The following is a 24096-nucleotide window of genomic DNA, read 5'->3' as shown; positions in this document are numbered from 1 at the left end:
ATGAGCTCCGGTCACAACTTGCTTCTTTCTTTGTGAGTGTATAACCCAGACTCGGTCTTTATTTTCACCGGTCTCCTTGCTGTTATCACAGCTGACAAAGTTCTCCTCTGGAGCTGAGTTGTTTTGGCTCACTTCTTAATTTCAAGTGATCAGGTTTCTACGCGTTTCGGCGTTCTGCCTTTCTCAAGAGAAAGGCAGAACGCCGAAACGCGTAGAAACCTGATCACTTGAAATTAAGAAGTGAGCCAAAACAACTCAGCTCCAGAGGAGAACTTTGTCAGCTGTGATAACAGCAAGGAGACCGGTGAAAATAAAGACCGAGTCTGGGTTATACACTCACAAAGAAAGAAGCAAGTTGTGACCGGAGCTCATAAGAATACCATCAAGGCCCATTACTGGGTAAACAACGAATCTAAGGAAACAACTACCAACACAGCTGGTAAACGGAGGCTAAGGGACTTAGTACTCCACCGGCTTTTTCTGCACAGCAGAGGGAAGACGTCAACAGTGCACTGTTTTTAAGGAAGGAATCGCTACACCAAGCTAAAAACCGTATGTAAACCTACCTCTGATTAAAAAACAGAGACGCTGAAATCTAAGAAATAACACTGCAGCTACATATTACTGGCTACATTTTGCCACACTTGTTTCAATATACATTGGCTCAAATATATTTTTGACGGAAGGATAACCACCCCATGTTTTGCCAGAACATTAAGCAATAAGGAACTGTATAATATTTGCTTAACCCTTATACATCTGTGAAGTATATATATACGCTAGTTTAACGGATACCAGACATATGGTTCATATACTCATATATGCATTTATATATGTTTTTTGATAGTCATACGCTTAGAGGTACATGAGTCTCCTCTGTTTATTTTTTGGTTTTATCTTCTGAGTACACCTGCTTGCTTATATTATCTCAATTTGAGTTTTTATAGTTTTTTGTTTATGAAGAACACCGGTGTTTTTAATATTGTACTATCATATTTTATATTTTACCAAATGTTTTAAATTGTCAACTGATTATCACTTGTGAATAGATCATCATTATTTTGATCTCATATATAAGAATCGTTCATTTAATAAACAAGAATCTTTTATTCAATAAATATATATGTATTTAAACTATAGAATTTGAATCTAGAAGCTTTATTGTCCTGGAGAGACACCATTTACACTTGAAATTTCAATACAGCCTATGTAAGGTGAGAACATTATCAGACACACAAGGAATCTGAAATACATTTTACACCATTATTAGTCAGAACAGCATTCACTTGCGCCACCTATTTTTTTGACCTATTGTACACAAAACCGTTGGGATAGTTTTTTAAGGTGAGCATAGTTCTGCCCGACTGAATAGGCAATCACTATCATATACTGTTTTATCTATTGCCCAAAAATTAGCCAATTTTGGCTAAAAATCCAATACTGGCTTAACGTCACACTTGGATTTTCCCCTCTGGATCTTACACAATGCTAATAGTGTTTTGCCTAAATCAGAGCGAAGGACAACACCCTCAGGAAAAATTGCTGATACTAACAATATTAGCAGCTAGATACTTAATTGTAAAAAACTGGAAAAACCATAAAACCCCAGCATTAATAGAAGTGAAAAATTGCCTTAAAAAGCAATGTATTCTAGAACAAAGAGATGTTAGTATGAATAATGAGAAGGACATAAAAATATTTTTCAATAAATGGTCAAAACTCATTAAAAGCTTTCCAGCAAATGAAATAGATAATATAATTTTTCCATTTAGAAACACTGAGCTGGTACAGCTGGGAATATGGTAGGGGAGAAGACGTGAGAGAGGTAAGGAACATTCCCCATCCCTTGGAATTTTTTCTCCCTTTCCCTTTAAAATCTTTCCTATTTTCCCCCCCCCCCCTTTTTTTTTTTTTTTGTTTGTTTGTCTGTTTGTTAGTTTTGTTCTGTTTTGATTTGTTTTGCTTTAGCTTTTGTTTTTGTCGGGTTAAGGTGGACAATATGTTATACAACTCAAAAAAATATAAAATAAATCAGCAACCGTATTTTGAAAGAATTACTTATTTATTGCACAGGATCCCTCTCCAGAGCCTAGAGGAGAAGAGGTTCTCATTATATTTTGACCTAAATACTGACTTGTAATTGTTACCGAAACTATGTTGTTGTAACACGATTGCTGATACGAAAATAAAGATTTAAAAAAAAAAAAATTGCATGCTGTATCTGAACCGTGAAAGAAAAAAATTTGGGTTTAGTATCCCTTTAACCCCTTAATGACCGCAGCACTTTTCCATTTTCTGTCCAAGGCTATTTTTACATTTCTGCGGTGTTTGTGTTTAGCTGTAATTTTCCTCTTACTCATTTACTGTACCCACACATATTATATACCGTTTTTCTCGCCATTAAATGGACTTTCTAAAGATACCATTATTTTCATCATATCTTATAATTTACTATAAAAAAAATTATAAAATATGAGGAAAAAATTGAAAAAAACACACTTTTTTAACTTTGACCCTCAAAATCTCCTACACTTCAACAACTACCAAAAAACTCCCATGCTAAATAGTTTCTAAATTTTGTCCTGAGTTTAGAAATACTCAATGTTTACATGTTCTTTGCTTTTTTTGCAAGTTATAGGGCAATAAGTACAAGTAGCACTTTGCTATTTCCAAAAATTTTTTTAAAAAATTAGCGATAGTTACATTGGAACACTGATATCTGTCAGGAATCCCTGATTAACCCTTCACATATATATATTTTTTAAAAGAACACAACCTAAGGTATTAAACATGGGGTATTTTGACTCTTTCCATGCAACTATTTTACCACCAATCTATGCCAAAGTTTGAAAAAAAAAAAAAAAAAGTGGTGATTTTTTGACAAAATAGCAATTCAAGAATACATTTACTGAGAACGTTAAGGGTTACTGCCAAATAACACCCCAATATGTCTTCAGCAGCATCTCCTGAGTACAGTGATACCACCCATGTATAGGTCTGTTGGGTTCTCTGGGGGCTAAAAGGCCTTATTTTTAGGGGGCGCATTCCAGTTTTTTAATTTGGAATTTTCACATCTGTTGTCATGCACCCATGTCCTATTTGGGACATTTCTGAAGCCGGACAATGCAAATTACCCCCATCAAACCATATATTTTTAAAAAGTAGACACCCTAGGGTATTTCAAATGCTGGTATTTTAACACTTTGCATGCACTAATTCAACCACCAGTCTTTGTCAAACTTTTGGGTAGTCATTTTGGTGTGTTATTTTTCACACGCATTGTACTTTAGGCATGGATTCTCAGTTCCTGTTATATGTTACTGACCAAAAACACCTCAATATGTGTTCAACAACAACTTCTGAGTACAGTGATACCCCCCATGTATAGGTGTGTTGGGTTCTCTGGGGGCTAAAAGGCCTTAATTTTAGGGGGCGCATTCCAGTTTTTCAACTTGGAATTTTCATATCTGTCATCATGCACCCATGTCCTATTTGGGACATTTCTGAAGCCGGCCAATGTAAATTACCCCCATCAAACCATATATTTTTGAAAAGTAGACACCCTAGGGTATTTCAAATGCTGGCATTTTAACACTTTCCATGCACTAATTCAACCACTAGTCTTTGTCAAACTTTTAGGTAGTCATTTTTTTGCATTATTTTTCACACACATTGTACTTTAGGCATATATTCTCAGTCCCTGTTATGTGTTACTGCCAAAAAAAACCTCAATATGTATTCAACAACATCTCCTGAGTACAGTGATACCCCCCATGTATAGGTGTGTCGGGTTCTCTGGGGGCTAAAAGGCCTTAATTTTAGGGGGGGCATTCCAGTTTTTCAACTTGGAATTTTCACATCTGTCATCATGCACCCATGTCCTATTTGGGACATTTCTGAAGCCGGCCAATGTAAATTACCCCCATCAAACCATATATTTTTGAAAAGTAGACACCCTAGGGTATTTCAAATGCTGGTATTTTAACACTTTCCATGCACTAATTCAACCACTAGTCTTTGTCAAACTTTTAGGTAGTCATTTTTTTGCATTATTTTTCACACACATTGTACTTTAGGCATATATTCTCAGTCCCTGTTATGTGTTACTGCCAAAAAAAACCTCAATATGTATTCAACAACATCTCCTGAGTACAGTGATACCCCCCATGTATAGGTGTGTCGGGTTCTCTGGGGGCTAAAAGGCCTTAATTTTAGGGGGGGCATTCCAGTTTTTCAACTTGGAATTTTCACATCTGTCATCATGCACCCATGTCCTATTTGGGACATTTCTGAAGCCGGCCAATGTAAATTACCCCCATCAAACCATATATTTTTGAAAAGTAGACACCCTAGGGTATTTCAAATGCTGGTATTTTAACACTTTCCATGCACTAATTCAACCACTAGTCTTTGTCAAACTTTTAGGTAGTCATTTTTTTGCATTATTTTTCACACACATTGTACTTTAGGCATATATTCTCAGTCCCTGTTATGTGTTACTGCCAAAAAAAACCTCAATATGTATTCAACAACATCTCCTGAGTACAGTGATACCCCCCATGTATAGGTGTGTCGGGTTCTCTGGGGGCTAAAAGGCCTTAATTTTAGGGGGCGCATTCCAGTTTTTCAACTTGGAATTTTCACATCTGTCATCATGCACCCATGTCCTATTTGGGACATTTCTGAAGCCGGCCAATGTAAATTACCCCCATCAAACCATATATTTTTGAAAAGTAGACACCCTAGGGTATTTCAAATGCTGGTATTTTAACACTTTCCATGCACTAATTCAACCACTAGTCTTTGTCAAACTTTTAGGTAGTCATTTTTTTGCATTATTTTTCACACACATTGTACTTTAGGCATATATTCTCAGTCCCTGTTATGTGTTACTGCCAAAAAAAAACTCAATATGTATTCAACAACATCTCCTGAGTACAGTGATACCCCCCATGTATAGGTGTGTCGGGTTCTCTGGGGGCTAAAAGGCCTTAATTTTAGGGGGCGCATTCCAGTTTTTCAACTTGGAATTTTCACATCTGTCATCATGCACCCATGTCCTATTTGGGACATTTCTGAAGCCGGCCAATGTAAATTACCCCCATCAAACCATATATTTTTGAAAAGTAGACACCCTAGGGTATTTCAAATGCTGGTATTTTAACACTTTCCATGCACTAATTCAACCACTAGTCTTTGTCAAACTTTTAGGTAGTCATTTTTTTGCATTATTTTTCACACACATTGTACTTTAGGCATATATTCTCAGTCCCTGTTATGTGTTACTGCCAAAAAAAACCTCAATATGTATTCAACAACATCTCCTGAGTACAGTGATACCCCCCATGTATAGGTGTGTCGGGATCTCTGGGGGCTAAAAGGCCTTAATTTTAGGGGGGGCATTCCAGTTTTTCAACTTGGAATTTTCACATCTGTCATCATGCACCCATGTCCTATTTGGGACATTTCTGAAGCCGGCCAATGTAAATTACCCCCATCAAACCATATATTTTTGAAAAGTAGACACCCTAGGGTATTTCAAATGCTGGTATTTTAACACTTTCCATGCACTATTTCAACCACTAGTCTTTGTCAAACTTTTGGGTAGTCATTTTTTTTGTGTTATTTTTCACACACGTTGTACTTTAGGCATATATTCTCAGTCCCTGTTATGTGTTACTGCCAAAAAAAAAACTCAATATGTATTCAACAACATCTCCTGAGTACAGTGATACCACCCATGTATAGGTGTGTTGGGTTCTCTGGGGGCTAAAAGGCCTTATTTTTAGGGGGCGCATTCCAGTTTTTCAACTTGGAATTTTCACATCCCATGCACCCATGTCCTATGTAGGACATTTCTGAAGCCGGCCAATGTAATTTACCCCCATCAAACCATATATTTTTGAAAAGTAGACACCCTAGGGTATTTCAAATGCTGGTATTTTAACACTTTCCATGCACTAATTCTTTGTCAAACTATTAGGCAGTCATTTTTTGTGTGTTATTTTTCACACACATTGTACTTTAGACATGAATTCTCAGCTCCTGTTATGTGTTACTGCCAAAGAAGACCCCAATATGTGTTCACCAACATCTCCTGAGTACAGTGATACCACCTATGCATACGTTTCTTGGCTTGTTCGGGGGGTGTAATGCCAAATGTCCAACATGCGTTTGTGATTTTTTTTTCACATTTAACATATTTTCTTTGCCTATTGTCTTTTTGGGGGTATTTTAACATACCCCAATTTATTTGTTTCCATGAATGTGCATATTTTTGAAATGTTGACACCCCAAGGTATTGTATATGGTGTGCTTTGATGCATTTGAAGTAACTGTTTTAGCTAAAAAAATTGGAGAAAGTGTATGGTGGCATTTTTTCAATTTTCATTTTTACACACACATTGCTTTTTGACTATGATTTAGGAGAGACTGTTGTAAGTTAGTGCAAAAAAATACTTCAGGTTGTTTTCTGCTAGGCACCCTGAGTACACCTATGCCCCCCATGCATAGGTTTGCCAGGATTTTGGGAAGGTTATGTTACAATTTTATGACTTGTGATTTTAGTTATTAAGTGAGAGTATTTCTTCTGATAGGCCTATCTTTAGTTTGGGGCCTATTGTAAACCCCACTTTTATTTATTGCCATGAATGTGCATATTTTTGAAATGTTGACACCCCAAGGTATTGTATATGGTGTGCTTTGATGCATTTGAAGTAACTGTTTTAGCTAAAAAAATTGGAGAAAGTGTATGGTGGCATTTTTTCAATTTTCATTTTTACACACACATTGCTTTTTGACTATGATTTAGGAGAGACTGTTGTAAGTTAGTGCAAAAAAAATACTACAGGTTGTTTTCTGCTAGGCACCCTGAGTACACCTATGTCCCCATGCATAGGTTTGACAGGGGTTTTTGTAAAAAAAAAAAAAAGAACAGCCCCATTTTAGAAAAAAAAATATATTAGTGAAATGTAAAAATCTGGCACATTAAAAGTAAAAAAATAACAAAAAATTTAACAGTAAACATAACAAAAAAAAAATAACAGCAAATTTATTTATTTTTTAAAAATTGACCATTGTATGGTACCGCTTGAAGCAGTCCCCAATGCAGAGTCCAGGCTGTCCAGGGCAATCAGGACAGTGATATACAGTGTCCCTTCTCTGCCCCCTCTTGGTACAGACTCTGCATTTTTTTTGTGGTCTCTGCTTTGCGGCAGTAGGGGGGATTTTAAAAATAAAATGAGTAGCCCCAACTCTGCTCTCTCCCATCACCGCCCGGGGAGCAGGTGCATCATGGTACAAAATCCCCGAAATGATCTGGAGCTGAAATTGTAAAAAAGTCAGTTTCATTCCGGGGTTTGCTTTTTTGAACTACAAAAAAGCGTTGTGGGTTGCAATCTGCATTAGGTAAATTGCAACCTTTTTGTACCAGGCCCTTGTCTTCCGCATAATTAGGTAGGGCTGCAGCAGCTGATCTGCCAGATCAACCCCACCCATATGTCTGTTATAAGACTTGATGCACACTGGCTTCCTTATGATCTCAGCTCTGCCACGTACAGAGACCGCCACCGTCCTCTCTGTGTGGATGGTGGTAAGAAGGTATACATCCTTCTTGTCTCTGTACTTCAGTGCCAACAGCTCCTCTTGGCGCAGAGCAGAGGTCTCCCCCCTTCGTAGCCGGGTGCGTACAAGTTGTCCTGGGAAACCTTTGCGGTTCTTTTTAATAGTACCGCAAGCTACTGTATCAAAGCAATACAGTAGCTTGAACAAAAGGACACTTGTATAAAAATTGTCTAAGTACAAGTGATACCCTTTGTTCATTAGGGGTAATATCAGGTCCCAGACAATCTTGCCAGTGGTTCCCATATGTTCTGGGCAACCTGGAGGGTCAAGGTGGCTATCCTTTCCCTCATACACCCGGAAGGCCTGAGTATACCCAGTCTCGCTCTCACAGAGCTTATACACCTTTACCCCATACCTGGAGCGCTTGGAAGGAATATACTGCTTGAATCCCAGCCTTCCCTTATACTTCATCAGGGATTCATCAACGCATATATTCCTTCCAGGTGTATAAGCCTCTGCAAACCTGGCAGAAAAGTGGGTAATCAGGGGGCGGATTTTATACAGCCTGTCAAATTGGGGATGCTCCCTAGGGGGGCACAGGCTGTTGTCGCTGAAGTGCATGAAATGAAGAATCATTTCATATCTCTGCCTCGACATACTCTGGGAGAAAATGGGGGTAGAGCAGATGGGGCTACTGCTCCAGTAGGAGCGAACGGAGGGTTTCTTTATGATGCCCATCAGCATAGTCAATGCCCAGAATTTTTTAAATTCTGGCACATTGATGGGGGCCCATTGCTGCTTTGCCAAATATGTTTCAGGCTTTGCAGCACGGTACTGATGGGCATATAAATTAGTTTGGGCGACAATGTTCCCCAATACATCATCACCCAGAAACACCTCCAGAAACTGTTGGGGGCTAAAACCTGCCACATCTATATTTATGCCAGCATTTGCTGTGAAGGGTGGGATATCTGGCCTCTGGAGATGAGGCGTTACCCACTCTTCAGCGGCAATGGCAGCAACACGCCTCCTTCTAGCAGGGGGGCTGGCAGGGGGGCTAGCAGGGGGGCTGGCAGGGGGGCTAGCAGCCACAGATACATCACTATCAGTTGAGACTGCATCTAATGATGTATCTGAGCATATGGCAGGGTCAAAATTGGGGTCTGAGTCAGACATAGAGGCATCTGACTCTGACGCAAGGATGGCATACGCCTCCTCAACACTATATCTTTTCTGTGACATTTTTGTATCTGTCACAGAAAACCAAAATTAATTAATTAACTAAATGGCCTTTGGGTTTTTTAAAAAAAAGTACAGCTATGCTAATGCCAGTGATTTATAGCAATCACTGGCAAGCTAGGGGTTAAATACTCTTTAAATTAAATTAACTAAATGGCCTTTGGGTTTTTTTAAAAAAAAAGTACAGCTATGCTAATGCCAGTGATTTATAGCGATCACTGGCAAGCTAGGGGTTAAATACTCTTTAAATTAAATTAACTAAATGGCCTTTGGGTTTTTTTTAAAAAAAGTACAGCTATGCTAATGCCAGTGATTTATAGCGATCACTGGCAAGCTAGGGGTTAAATACTCTTTAAAATAAATTAACTAAATGGCCTTTGGGTTTTTTAAAAAAAAGTACAGCTATGCTAATGCCAGTGATTTATAGCGATCACTGGCAAGCTAGGGGTTAAATACTCTTTAAATCAAATTAAATTAGCTAAATGGCTCTGAAAGGAGCCTTTGGGTTTTTAAAAAATGACAACAACAAAAATTAACCCCTAAAAAAATGCACAGACAGCAAAAATGTACAGCTATGCTAATGCCAGTGATTTATAGCGATCACTGGCAAGCTAGGGGTTAAATACTCTTTAAATTAAATTAAATTAGCTAAATGGCTCTGAAAGGAGCCTTTGGGTTTTTAAAAAATTACAACAACAAAAATTAACCCCTAAAAAAATTCACAGACAGCAAAAAAGTACAGCTATGCTAATGCCAGTGATGTATAGCGATCACTGGCAAGCTAGGGGTTAAATACTATTTAAATTAAATTAGCTAAATGGCTCTGAAAGGAGCGTTTAGGTTTTTAAAAAATTACAACAACAAAAATTAACCCCTAAAAAATGCACAGACAGCAAAAAAGTACAGCTATGCTAATGCCAGTGATGTATAGCGATCACTGGCAAGCTAGGGGTTAAATAGTCTTTAAATTAAATTAAATTAGCTAAATGGCTCTGAAAGGAGCCTTTGAGTTTTTAAAAAAAAAATACAACAACAAAAATTAACCCCTAAAAAAATGCACAGACAGCAAAAAAAAGTGCAGCTGTGCTACTGCCAGTGATTTATAGTGATCACTGGCAAGCTAGGGGTTAATGGCTCTGAAAAGAGCCTTTGGATTTTAAATTTTTTAACAAATAAAATAAATAAATCTCTCTCTGCTAAAATACAGGTCTCTCTCTTTCTCCAACAAAATGGCAAGTGAGGAGAGGGAGGGAGATCCACACTGATCAGAGTCAATATTTACAAATATTGACATGATCAGACAAACGGGGTATTTTATTATTATTATTTTTTTTTTCTAAGAAGGCTCAGATTGGGTGACCCTAGCTTGCCCCTATGGTGAGACAGGCTAGGGACACCCCCAGATGCCCCATGATGCACCGGGCATCGCCATTTTGGAAGCCTCATGGGGGAGGGGGGGGGCGCTAGATGTGGGCTTTTTTATTTTATATTATATTTTTTTTTTCACATTTTTACTTTTATTTATATACTAACTAAGTGCCTCGACCCACCGAGGCACTTAGCACACTAGCAGAGCATCGGAAGCGTGTCCGATCGCTTCCGATGCTCTGCTGCACTGCCGGGCTCCACGTGGAGCAAAACCGGAAGTGATCACTCAAGGGGGAGTGATCGCTCCGGTCCCGGCACTCCGTAACAGCACTGCAGGGATGCCCAGACATCGAGGCATCCCTGCAGTACTGTAATAGTGCCTGGAAGCGATCTTGATCGCTTCCAGCACTCACTTTAGCCGAGGACGTGCAGGGTACGTCGTCAGGCGTTAACTGCCTTTTTTTTTCAGACGTACCCTGCACGTCCTCGATCACTAAGGGGTTAAATTTCTTTTTTCATTTGTTTATTTGTTGCACATTTTCTGTACTTTTGAATTTTATCTTGTTTTCTTTAACTCCTTAATGACCACAGCACTTTTCCATTTTCTGTCCGTTTGGGACCAAGGCTATTTTTACATTTCTGCGGTGTTTGTGTTTAGCTGTAATTTTCCTCTTACTCATTTACTGTACCCACACATATTATATACCGTTTTTCTCGCCATTAAATGGACTTTCTAAAGATACCATTATTTTCATCATATCTTATCATTTACTATAAAAAAAAATATAAAATATGAGGAAAAAATTGAAAAAAACACACTTTTTCTAACTATGACCCCCAAAAACTACCAAAAAACACCCATGCTAAATAGTTTCTAAATTTTGTCCTGAGTTTAGAAATACCCAATGTTTACATGTTCTTTGCTTTTTTTGTAAGTTATAGGGCCATAAATACAATTAGCACTTTGCTATTTCCAAACCATTATTTTTCAAAATTAGCGCTAGTTACATTAGAACACTAATATCTTTCAGGAATCTCTGAATATCCATTGACATGTATATATTTTTTTTTAGTAGACATCCCAAAGTATTCATCTAGGCCCATTTTGGTATATTTCATGCCACCATTTCACCGCCAAATGCGATTAAATACAAAAAATCGTTCACTTTTTTACTAATTTTTTCACAAACTTTTGGTTTCTCACTGAAATTATTTACAAACAGCTTGTGTAATTATGGCTTAAATGGTTGTAAATTCTTCTCTGGGATCCCCTTTGTTCAGAAATAGCAGACATATATGGCTTTGGCGTTGCTTTTTAGTAATTAGAAGGCTGCTAAATGCCACTGCGCACTACACGTGTATTATGCCCAGCAGTGAAGGGGTTAATTATGGAGCATGTAGGGAGCCTTTAGGGATAATTTTAGCTTTAGTGTAGTGTAGTAGACAACCCCTAGTATTGATCTAGGCCAATTTTGGTATATTTCATGCCACCATTTCACCGCCAAATGCGATCAAATTAAAAAAAACGTTAAATTTTTCACAATTTTAGGTTTCTCACTGAAATCATTTACAAACAGCTTGTGCAATTATGGCACAAATGGTTGTAAATGCTTCTCTGGGATCCCCTTTGTTCAGAAATAGCAGACATATATGGCTTTGGCGTTGCTTTTTGGTAATTAGAAGGCCGCCAAATGCCGCTGCATTTCACACGTGTATTATGGCTAGCAGTGAAGGGGTTAATTATGTAGCTTGTAGGGAGCTTGCAGGGTTAATTTTAGCTTTAGTGTAGAGCTCAGCCTCCCACCTGAAACATGAGACCCCCTGATCCCTCCCAAACAGCTCTCTTCCCTCCCCCACCCCACAATTGTCCCCGCCATCTTAAGTACTGGCAGAAACTCTGCCAGTACTAAAATAAAAGCTATATTTGGGATTTTTTTGTGTTTTTTTAGCATATTTACATATGCTGCTGTGTAGGATCCCCCCTTAGCTCCCAGCCTCACTGATCCCCCACCAAACAGCTCTCTAACCCTCCCCCTCTGCCTTAATGGGCGCCATCTTGGGTACTGGCAGCTGTCTGCCAGTACCCAGTGTAGTAAAAAAAATGTGCCTTTTTATTTTTTTAAATGATCTTTTCTGTAGTGTAGCTTCCCCCCCCCCCCCCAAGATCAACCCCCCACCCCTTCCAGGTCCCTTAGCTGTTTATTTACAGCTTTAAAAACTTTATTTTTTTTTACTTTTCCCAGTTTATTTTTCTGTAGTGCAGCGGTTCCCTCCCGCTCCCGCCCCGTGCACGCGCCCGCCCGCCGCCCCCCGTGCGCGCTCCTGCCCCTCCCGCCCCCGATTCCACTCCATTCGGCACATCGATGGCCGACCACCCGCCTCCCAGACTTGCTCCCACCCACCAACGATACCGGCCACCGATGTCCGGTGCAGAGAGGGCCACAGAGTGGCTCTCTCTGCATCGGATGGCCAAGGGGGGTTATTGCAGGATGCCTCGATATCGAGGCATCACTGCAATAACCGGAAAGCAGCTGGAAGCGTGCAGGATCACTTCCAGCTGCTTTCCAGACCAAGGACGTACGCCACACGTCCTCGGTCATTAACTGTCTTTTATTTGAGGACGTGTGGCGTACGTCCTTGGTCATTAATGGGTTAAATTGATACTTGATGCATTGGGGCTTGCTTTTTGAGGTTAACATGCTGCTCTGACACTGTGGGGATCTCAAAAGGAAGCAAAAGGCCTTTATCAAGCAAAGATGACATTAGATAAAACTGCCCAGAATATGCCAGTAGGGCCATATCTGTGTGGGCAAAATGTTTGGGTTTTGAATGTGATCAACCAACATTTCTTTTTTGTCATATCTCTTCTGTTCCATTAGGTCTCGTGCAGATGTATTTTTTTTTTTTTTTTTTTTTTTTAAATATCTTTATTTTTGCGTGCAACAAACAGATGAAATCAGGTACATTCAACAGTTTACAGGTAAAATATGGTTACAATCAGATGGTGCCTTCCGTCATACATCAGAAGGTGTCCCTGAGCATAGTCATGGTACACAATAACATCCATTTTGCACTTTTTCCATTTAATCAAAAAAAAAGGAGAGAAAAAAATAATAATAATAAAAAACCTCGATAAAACTCTGAACATAAACACTACTAAACTCTTAACTCTCAACTGGTGTGGTTGACTCTCGATCCTCCTCTTCCTCCCCTCTCCCCCCAGAGCACCTCGGTTTCCCAGTTTACCATTCTCCCCGTAGAGCTGCTTCTAACATGTATTCTGTGTTCTTGAATGGTGTTATGATTATGTGACGTCAGCTGTCTGGTAGTGTGCGGATAAAGGGTCCCCACTTGTGAAAGAAGGACCGGACTCTAGTGGTCATGTCACCCAGTCCGTCAGCTTGTTCGATAAATAGTTGCTGCAACATTGCCTGTTTTAATTGTGTTACAGTAGGTGGGTTTCTTTTGAGCCAATTTTGAAATATCAGATGTCTCGATATCAGAACTATAATATGTATGAGAGACTTAATGTGTTTTGGTATGTCCACAAAATCAAGGAACACCACATTCTGAAATGTCCAATCCCTACAGGGCACTCTTATTTTTGTCTTTACCCAGTGTGCTGTCATCTTCCAAAATCTGACTAGTCTGGGGCAGCTCCACATCATATGTTCAGTGTCTTTTTTTTTTTTTTTTTTTTTTTTTTATGCTTCTTGATTTCATTCAGAGAGTTCTGCTTCAGTAGTGAGCCCATGTATGTGAGCAAGTATAAAGTTATCTGAAAAATATACTGATTGAAGATCTTGCATCAGAACTTTATGCCATTCCAGCAGGTCGCGGTAGCTATAACCAGCCACTTGTAATGGATGGTTATTTATTGCACGCCCGCAAACTGGCAAATATGACCATTTGTGGGTGCGCAATAAATTAGCCCTCCACTTGTAATGGTTATTTATTGCACGCCTGTAAATGGGCAAATTTGCCCGTTTGCGGGATCGCAATAAATTAGCCATTTTGTACATACTGGGGAAGGCAGCTGGGACTATTGTCTGACCAGGGGTCAAGTCCTACATAAAAAAAAGTGTGGAAACTCACCAAGACTTCCACCCCCTCACAGTTAATATTGTTTTAAACACACACACTTACACACACACTGTATTTATATGTATATAATCTATATACTCTGGTTAATGAAAGCAAATTAAAACCAATGAAGGGCTGAATGGTTGCCTTTGGGCCTAAGGAATGACACCCATGGTTAAATTTTACATTGTAATTATTATTATTATCATTTATTTATATAGCGCCACAAAATTCCGTAGCGCTGGGTACAAAGATAGGGGTATATAATGACAAGGATTTGTAATAAAATACAAAACATAACAAACTGAACAAATCTAGTACAGGAGGAAGAGGGTCCTGCTCTTGGGTTAGCTTGTCACATGGATTGTAGTTGCAGCAGTGAGTCAGGTAGTTCAAGAATTATTTTGGTTAGGATGAGTGATAGAGGAGAGATGGTAAGCCTCTCTGAATAGGTATGTTTTCAAGGAGCGTCTGAAGCTATACCAGGTTAGAGACAGTATTATGGAGCGGGGTAGAGGGTTCTAGAGAAGGACGAATGAATGCAGGCACTAGTGGGTTAGAAAAAATATATAAAACATACCTTTTATTGATGCAAAATAAAAACATAAGTGTATCTCAGAGGGCAGACAAGGAAAGGGACAGTCTAACACGTTTCGTGCCCCCTAGTGGTGCTTATTCATAGACTCAAGAGGGTTCCAGAGGACAGGAGCAGCACGTGAGAAGTCTTGGAGGCGAGAGTTGGATGTAGAGACAACAGGAGAAGAGAGACTTAGGTCAGAGGTGGATCGAAGAGGACAAGATGGGGAATATTTGGAGATGAGAGAGGAAATGTAGTTGGGAGTAAGACTGTTGAGTGCTTTGTAAGTTAGGATTTATACTTTAAATTGTATTCTGGAGTGTATGGGGAGCCAGTGTAGAGACTGGCAGAGTGGAGCAGCTGATGTAGATCGTTGACTTAGGTGGATGAGTCTAGCTGAAGCATTCATAATAGATTGGAGGGAGGTGAGACGGTGTTTTGGAAGGCCATTTAGAAGTTGATTGGAATAATCAATGCGTGATAAAATGAGGGAATAAATTAGTATTTTTATATTTTTTGAGTAAGGAAGGGACGAATTCTAGAAATGTTGCGCAGGTGTGCACAGCAGGATTTGGTAAGCGCTTGTATATGTGGGTTGAATGTGAGTTCTGAGTCAAGTGTGACCCCAAGACAGCGGACTTTGGGTGAGGTGTTGCTAATAGAGTCTTAAACTGACAGAGAAATGTCAGGTGATGGATGTCTTGAAGAGGGGGGAATAAGAAGCAGCTCAGTTTTGGACAGAATGAGTTGGAGGTAATGTGAAGAGGCAGTTGGAAATCTGGTTGAGTTAAGAGGTAGAGATATCAGGAGAGGAAAGATAGATTTGGGTATCATCAGCATATAAGTGGTACTAAAAGCCAAAGGAGGCTATACGTTTTCTAAGGGAGAATGTATAGAGAGAGAAAAGCAAGGGACCCAAGAGAGAACCTTGCGGTACTCCAACTGAGAGAGGCAAAGGATCAGAAGATATGTTGTTAAAGGAAACTGAAAACGAGCGGTTTAAGAGATATGATAAATAGATTTGTAATATAGGATTCAACTGATACTGAATAGCCACAATTTTTAAACACATGAAGGGGCATTTGTATATAGATGATGTTGAATAGTCCAAAAGCTAACAGCCTTAGTAAAATTTTAGGAGATGTTACTTCTTGGCTCTCAGGATTAGTAAGGATCTGTAATGTAAAAATCTGATATCATGATCTTGATACGGTTTGTGTGTGAACTCACTCTGCAGTAAATAAAACAATGATAATAAGTAAAATTATGGTCACAAGGCGTGTCATTTTCATTTAACATTAACCTGTATACCAAGTAAATGTGAAGCAAGTAACACTGGCAGAGAAAGCAGGAGGCATGAGTGTACAGTAAGATTAAAAGCAAAACAGGTGCACTTTGGGATGAAACTGGTAAGGTTGAATCTGCAATAAATACATTATCTTGCACAGGTTAGCATTCTGCAAAGAATCGTACCTGCTGACCATAAATTGATAGACATACATACACCAACATAAATAAACAGACTGCTCATACTATTGGTGTATAGATAAAAGTAATTAGGCTTATTCTACTTCCCTTCAACAAACACCTTTAATTGCAAGAACTATTTTCCTTTGTGTGTACACATGTATTTCCCATGCAAACCTCATCCCAGCTATCTCTGGAATAACTAAAAAGAATTCCAATTAGAGAGAAAGCAGGCAGCTGGAATGACATGACTCTTCCCTGCCTGCACATTTTTTCTTTGGTAAAACACTGAACTTTTTTTAAAAAAAACTTTAAAATAACTAAACTAGACACACATGAACGCCTGTTTAATGTGACGATCCAGGGTGTTTATAATTTGTTTTTAACCCACATGGTGCATAACCAGCTTAGCTTCAGTTCCTCACACCCTCCTTCCTCCCCTCTCCTTCCTTTCCAGGGTGGGCTGAGACCTCCATGTCTGACAGCAACTCCTGACTCCTCCTCTGTCACAGAGTCTCACCCACGTAAGATGCAATAGTCCTATTTCTTCTGAGGGGAGCTAAATAACCCCAGAGCAAGCCCCACAGAAATGTAAGCACCATGTGTTCCACACAGTGCAGGGTGATCACACAGCAGGACCACTGACTGGCTTGCATTTAGTGTATTGTAGGAAGTGTTACCAGAAACCCCCAGTATCCAGTACCTCCTTTAACTTATGGAAGTTCTAACGGATAAATATCCGACTACGCTTTGGGACTTTTTCACCTGAAACTTCGGCAATTTAGTTATTGCTTATGTACAGTATATACTGTTTGTATATTATTCTGTGTACTACACTTTTAATTTTCATGTTTGCAATTATTTGGTCTGCATTGTGATACATGCAGACATATGTGTATATGCTTTTACATATTAAATAATATGTTTTTAACCTCAGCCAGACACTAATTTAGCTATTTTTGTAGTGCAAATGTATTTTCTCCTTGTGAGAATATTTGTGTATTCTATATATCTTTAAAGGGATTTTTTATATACCTTATGCTTTTAGTATAAGTTTTACAGCGCAAATCATCTAACACTTTTCTTGCTAGGAAGTGTTATTGCCCATTACTAGAGTATCTCACTATCCCTCTAACCAGACTGTGCTCCTGCTCCTCCCACTAGCAGCAGCAGTGTTTACTGAAGCGTTTCTTTTCTCTGTCCAGGGTGAACTTTGTTCCTCCTGCAAAAATAGTGCAGGAACTCTGTTCCCATGCGTTCTCGCTGGACTTGACCCCTGTTGTCTGGCCCTTTAAACAGGTAGGAGGAACGCACTGTTAGCAGTTTTAGGCTTTATAAGTCTATGTTAACTTGTGTTGGTTCTTTTATGTTTTTAATTTTAATTTAGTTTTTCTTATAACTGTATAATGCAACAAATCAAATAAGAAAAACATTAAATAAATTAATAAATACAACTATATTCTCCTTCTATTTTCAATTATAAGGAGTCTAGATAAAGAAATTAATTTGATTACACCCGGAAAAAAGTTATAAATGTGTATTAAAGTTTAGCATATAGTTACTCCAAATTTAACCACTTATTATATATATATATATATATATATATATATATATATATATATATATATATATATATATATATATATATATATATATATATATATATCCAAAGTGAAGAGGGCACTCACAGGACCCACTTAAAAAGTACAAAATTGATGAAATCCAATAGAAAAAACAGGTCCACGTTTCAGCTCCTGTGGGAGATTTATCAACACTAACATCCATCAAAAAAAGGTACATTATGTTCCAGGAAGTGTCTCCCCACTGTCTGGTTCGACCTACCCTCACGTAGAGCTGCTCTGACAGCACCATTGTGGTTAGACAAACTTTCTCTGAATAGTGATCGCTTTGCCAACATAATACATGACCCATGGGCAAACAATGATGTAGACGACCCGATCAGATGTACAGGTAAGTCTTTTTTGGATATGATATATTCTTGCAGTGTGTGGGTGATGAAAAGTTGTACCTGTCATTAGAGTGTTGCATGTGACACAATTGCACACCGATAGCATCCCTTTTTCAGTTTCAGTAACCAATTGTGAACTGTGTTTGAAACATCATTCTTCACCAGAAAATTAGGCAAACTGTCCCCCTCATGTACATAATCCGAGGAGGTGGTGTTTGGAAGAATGGTAGAGATGGATCTTTATTAATAAATTACCAATTTTTAGACTCACTGGGGTATTTGATGTAAGAAAATTCAAAATGTGCCCTTCACTATTTACTTTCGGTTTGTATATCATATCCTGTTGTGTATAATTTGACAATGACTCAAGGATCTGACCCAGGTCATCCTCTGGATATGCTCCCTGGTGGAACAGGGTGTTGATACATATTTTGTTTAGTGCTAGTATCATGGCAATCATTCCAGCCTATAGTGATGACATCATGAACTTTGCAGACTGTTCACCTGGAATTAAATGCATAGTTTAATGAATATTGTTTATTTAGGGTGAGCACATTTAATCCCCCCCCCGGAAAAATTTATGGGGATGTCCATGGCAATAATGTCCACCCCACTGAAAGTTAGCAGAGCGTGACCTTTAAGATAGCTATTTATTTCTAGTTTAAACAACGTTACTGATATACACTCAGGGGTAGATTTATTAAATGCCGGACAGACATGATTCACTGGACCCCTTAGCTCCGCCCACCACTTTAATATAACCCACACTCTGCTTTGCTGCTCACCAGGGGTGGAACTACCAGTGGTGCAGTGGCACTGGGGCCGAACAAGCAGTGAAGCAGCTACATGCGTCTGAGATTTATTTTTATTTTTTACTTTTAATCAAAATCAGAGCAGAATCCCCATACATTTAGAAATTCCCAAATCCGGAATTATTCTGAAATCCGGATTTTTAAACACTCAGGAGCAGGTCACATGGTCTCCCGAACACAGAATTGCATCAATCGGTGGAAAGGAAAACCATCAATTACAAAGTAAACACAGAGTTAGGGAAGTTTGATGAAAGAGGACTATGTGAATATTAAAAACAATTTATTTGTGTACTTTTATGTACTGTAGTTTCATTAGAAAGTTAATGTGTAAAAGTACAAATATACATCCTCTAAAAGCACAGTGTCATGATGCTATCACTATGTCTGTTATAGGCAAGCCCCTTAAGACGGCAGAAGCATTTGACACTAGTTTTTCTGCAACTTTCCTTCTGGTTTTCTCAGTGGCAATTCCTAAATGAGGTGTCACAATGAGATTCTTCATTTTTAGTAAAGGGTGATTCCTGTAGAAAAAGAATTGCATAAGCAATAAGTTAATAAATTCATAAATAATTGTTCCCTAAAGATGTTTGATAAAAAATACCAAACTAGCAAGTGTATGACTATATGTGCAAAAGAATGTGAGCTAAGCCCTAAATCTAAAGCCCTACTGGGGTCTATACTGTGCAGCAGTAGGAGAAAACAAAGGAAAAGTGAAAATGAAAGTTTCAGGATTAAGACCGCTGCTCCTTAACTGGTCTGCTGCCTCTGAGGCTGCAGACATCAATACGCCCGATCCTATACGATCGGGTTGATTGACACCTCCTGCTAGCGGCCGATTGGCCGGGAATCTGCAGGGGGCGGTATTGCACAAGCAGTTCACCAGAACTGCTTGTGCAAAGTTAAATGCCGACAGCGTGTGCCCCAGAGCATGCAATTTTAAATGACTTTTCATTTTACTTCTATTATGTAATTTGCTTTGTTCTTTGTTGAAAAGCATACCTAGGTAGGCTCAGAAGCAGCAATGCACTACTGATTGGTGGCTGCACATATATATACCTCTTGCCATTGGCTTACCAGATGTGCTCTGCTCCTTCAACCAAGGATACCAAGAGAATGAAGCAAATTTAATAAACAGAAGTAGATTGGACAATTGCATAAAAATGTATGCTCTATCTGAATCATGATTTACACGCCCCTTTTAAGTGTTGTTCTTATCAGCCAATAACTAATACATACATAGGTATAAGCTGTGCAAAAGCATTCAGCACAGCTTTTATAACATTTTGTACATAGAAAATATTTGTAAGATGTTTTCATAGACGTAATATTAATGATGACTACAATATCTGACTGATATCTGATAAATGATGTTACAGAAGCATTAGTTATTTTGTTGTGAAGAGCTTATTTCCCAGCAGCAATGCCTGAACCAGCAAGCCAGCGCCTAAGAAGGGCTCCAAGAAAACCGTAACAAGTATCATTTCATAAAGAGTTAACTCTTTTTTTTCAGCTTTTAGAAACTATTGTCTAATCACCTCTGGAGCCAGACTGCTAATTGATAAGATGAACTTGTAAACCTGTTATCTTAAGTACTGTAATCCTATTGTGGCCTGTCAAAGGACAGTGCTCTCTATCTAAATGTGTGATGGGGGATTTTGTGCTTCCCCCCCTCTCCCCCTGGGAGTGCCCTGTGTGCATGTAACCTTAATAAAAAGCAGGCTGGGCATCCCAGTCCTGAGTTCTTGTTTGACCCTCAATCGCAGCGTTGACTCGTTTTTGTGGGCAGAAGGGTATCCTAGCGGTACTGCAGCTAAGGGAGATTATTCTATATTTGCGAGACTCATAGAATACTATGGAAAGCAGCTTCTCCCCTCTTTAGCAATAGGGATCCAGGCTACTAAGCGGTCCATCTCTCAGCGAGACTAAGGGTAACCGTAACATTTGGCGGCAGCGGCGGGATTTTCCTGGATTTCCTAGGAGAGGTACAGAACGGATGGAGAGCGCTTACGAAAAATTGAAGCGTACAACCCTAAAGGATTTACTTGAAAGCAGAGGGGGGTACGCCAGCAACCGGCCGAGGAGAGAGCTGATCGCAGAATTGACCGAACTGGATCAGAGCTTCACAATGGCGGAAACACCGACCACGATTAGTGACGAAAAAACCAGGATTGTTCGGGAAAGGCTCTCATTATACGGGCCGAACCCCTCCATGGAATTGGTACAGCAGTTGATGGCGGAGGCGGACGAGGATATACGAGAGACTCGAGCCCACGAACTCAACCTAGCGAATGCACACCGCAATGCTGAAGCCCCGCAGGTAATCATCCCTGTCGAAAATGCTGGGAGGCCCAAGATACCCTATGCGGCATTTCGACCCTTCCTAGAGAGCGAGACAGGGATTGATGAATATTTGGCGGACTTCGAAAGGCAATGTGCCCTGCACCAGATTCCCAACAGAGAGTGGCCCACGATATTGTCTGGGAAACTATCCGGGCGAGCCCTGGAAGCCTTTCGTACTCTGGGTGCTGAGGAAGTGACACAGTATGAGCTAGTTAAGGAGACACTGTTGCGACGGTACGCTGTAACTCCGGACACGTATCGCCGACAGTTTCGGGGCACGGAAAAGAAGCCTAACGATACCCATATGGAATGGGCGCACCGAATGCGGAGAGCGGCAAATCACTGGCTGAGCGGAAGTAAAGCGGTGACTGGGGAGGAAATTTTACAATTGTTTCTCTTAGAACATTTTTATAATGGCATGGAACAGCAAGGGAAGGAATGGCTGCGAGACAGGCGGCCTTCTACCTTAGAAGAAGCAGCCAAATTGGCCGATGAACATTATGACTCCCGTCTTCACGAACCCATGAACTACCGAGCTCCAGCACGGGTCGAACCCAGAGAGGTTTACCGTGCACCCCCTCGTACTGAATTCCAAGCCCCGGTGCCCACAAGGCCCGTCCGACACTCAGGACCACCCAATAACAGCTCTGAGCGTCCCAGACCGACTTGCCACCGATGCAAGCAACCAGGGCATTTCATGGCTAGCTGCCCCCTTAATACGCACCAGACACCCAGGAATTACAATTACCCCTCTGGGTCCTATCTTCCGGCCCGGGCCCTCTGTGTTAACCAAGAGGCCCCTATGGAGGGATATGTGGGGCCGCTTCACGAGGCAGACCCTGTATATGCTGCCTCAGATAACCGCCAGCACCATCGGCAGAGGGTATGGCTCGAGGGGCGATCTACCGAGGGATTGCGAGACACAGGGGCTACTATCACGCTGGTACAGAGTTATTTGGTGCCAGAGCACAAGCGATCCGGACAGACTGTGGCCGTTAGAGTGGCGGGGGGGGGATGTGTACAAAATTCCAACAGCTAAAGTGCATCTTGATTGGGGAGCGGGAAAGGGGGCTGTGAACGTGGGCCTAATGCATAATTTACCTGCCGAAGTACTACTGGGCAACGATTTGGGCCCCATGACTTCTGCCTATGCTCCAGTATGCAACAACGAGGCGGACCCAGTGACTACACGGGCCCAAGCCCGGACGGAGCGAGAGCTCTCACCAGTGCGGGAGACACAGGTAAGACCTACCCCGACCTTGCCTGACAGGTTAGGCCCCATACCCTGGGACACCCCAGATGCTTTCGAGGCAGAGTCTAAGACTGACCCGACCTTACAAAAGTACCGGGAACGAGCAGAGACCGGAGGGGGCGGGGCAGATAACGAAACATTCTTATGGGAAAAAGGGAAACTATACCGCTGGACAGAGAAAAGGGGACAGCGTAGGCGACAGCTGGTAGTGCCCCACAAATACCGTCAAGAAATCCTCAAAATAGGCCACGACATCCCCTTAGCAGGCCACCTAGCCGTTACCCGTACCCTACACCGCATTACTCACACGTTCTTTTGGCCAGGGGTGCACGCTGACGTTAGAACTTACTGTAACACCTGCGATGTGTGTCAACGAGTAGGAAGGCGAGGCGATCACCCTAAAGCCCAGCTAGTAAATATGCCCATTGTAGAGGAACCCTTCAGCCGGGTTGCTATTGACCTAGTGGGACCACTGGCTACCCCTAGTCCCTCCGGTAAGCAATACATTCTTACCGTAGTGGACTACGCTACCAGGTACCCAGAGGCTGTCGCCCTATCCAACATACAAGCGGATACGGTAGCGAATGCACTAGTACAGGTGTTCTCCCGGGTAGGATTTCCAAAAGAAATCCTATCCGACCGAGGCACCCAATTTACGGCTGAATTGACCCAACAACTCTGGCAGGTTTGCAAAATTAAGTCCCTCCTGAGCTCCCCATACCACCCCCAGACGAACGGGCTGTGTGAGAGGTTCAATGGGACCCTCAAGCAAATGCTCAAGACGTTCACTCAGGAATACCGAGACTGGGAACGCTTCCTGCCGCACCTCCTATTTGCTTATCGGGAGGTGCCCCAGGAAACGACAGGGTTCTCTCCCTTCGAGTTGCTCTACGGAAGAAAGGTACGGGGACCCCTAAACCTGATCCGGGAGCACTGGGAGGGAGAGATGGAGGCTGACGGTGTCCCCATTGTGCCATACGTGCTGGAACTCAGGGACCGAATGGAGCAATTAGCCAAATCCGTGCGGGCTAATCTCCAGTTGGCCCAGAGAAGACAGAAAGTATGGTACGATCGGGGGGCCCGAAAGAGAATCTTCACCATAGGACAAAAGGTGTTAGTACTTAAGCCGGTGAAGACAGACAAATTGCAGGCGTCCTGGCAGGGTCCCTACCAGATCGTAGAGAAAAGGGGAGACACCACTTATGTGATAGCTAGCTGCCATGACAACAATCTTAGAAAGACATTCCATGTAAACATGCTCAAGGAATATTTTGAGCGACCAGAGAACGTGACGGCCGTATGTTGTTCCCCTCAGGAAGACCCCGACAGTTTACCCATTCCAGACCTATTAGAAAAGAGCCTCCCCACAGGTATAGTGGCGCAGGTTCAGATAGGGGACCGACTTAGCCCCACTGAAAGGGAGCAG

The 24096-nt window shown here is 40.9% G+C and overlaps 1 protein-coding gene across 2 annotated transcripts in view; it reads right to left on the bottom strand.

The window, feature by feature from the left end:
• Nucleotides 1-19341: 19341 nt before the first annotated feature.
• Nucleotides 19342-24096, bottom strand: part of LOC128660800 (glyoxylate/hydroxypyruvate reductase B-like) — a 75769-nt gene continuing 71014 nt past the window's right edge. For both annotated transcript variants that reach the window (XM_053714826.1, XM_053714825.1), the window contains exon 6: nucleotides 19342-19599. In XM_053714826.1, coding sequence (XP_053570801.1) covers nucleotides 19443-19599 — 157 coding nt within the window. In that variant the 3' untranslated portion in view covers nucleotides 19342-19442. The remainder of the gene's footprint in view (nucleotides 19600-24096) is intronic.

This window comes from Bombina bombina, chromosome 5 (assembly GCF_027579735.1).
Source record: "Bombina bombina isolate aBomBom1 chromosome 5, aBomBom1.pri, whole genome shotgun sequence".
Lineage (NCBI taxonomy): Eukaryota > Metazoa > Chordata > Amphibia > Anura > Bombinatoridae > Bombina > Bombina bombina.
Note: the sequence above shows the minus strand (reverse complement) of the source record. Positions and strands in the feature narration are given on the sequence as shown.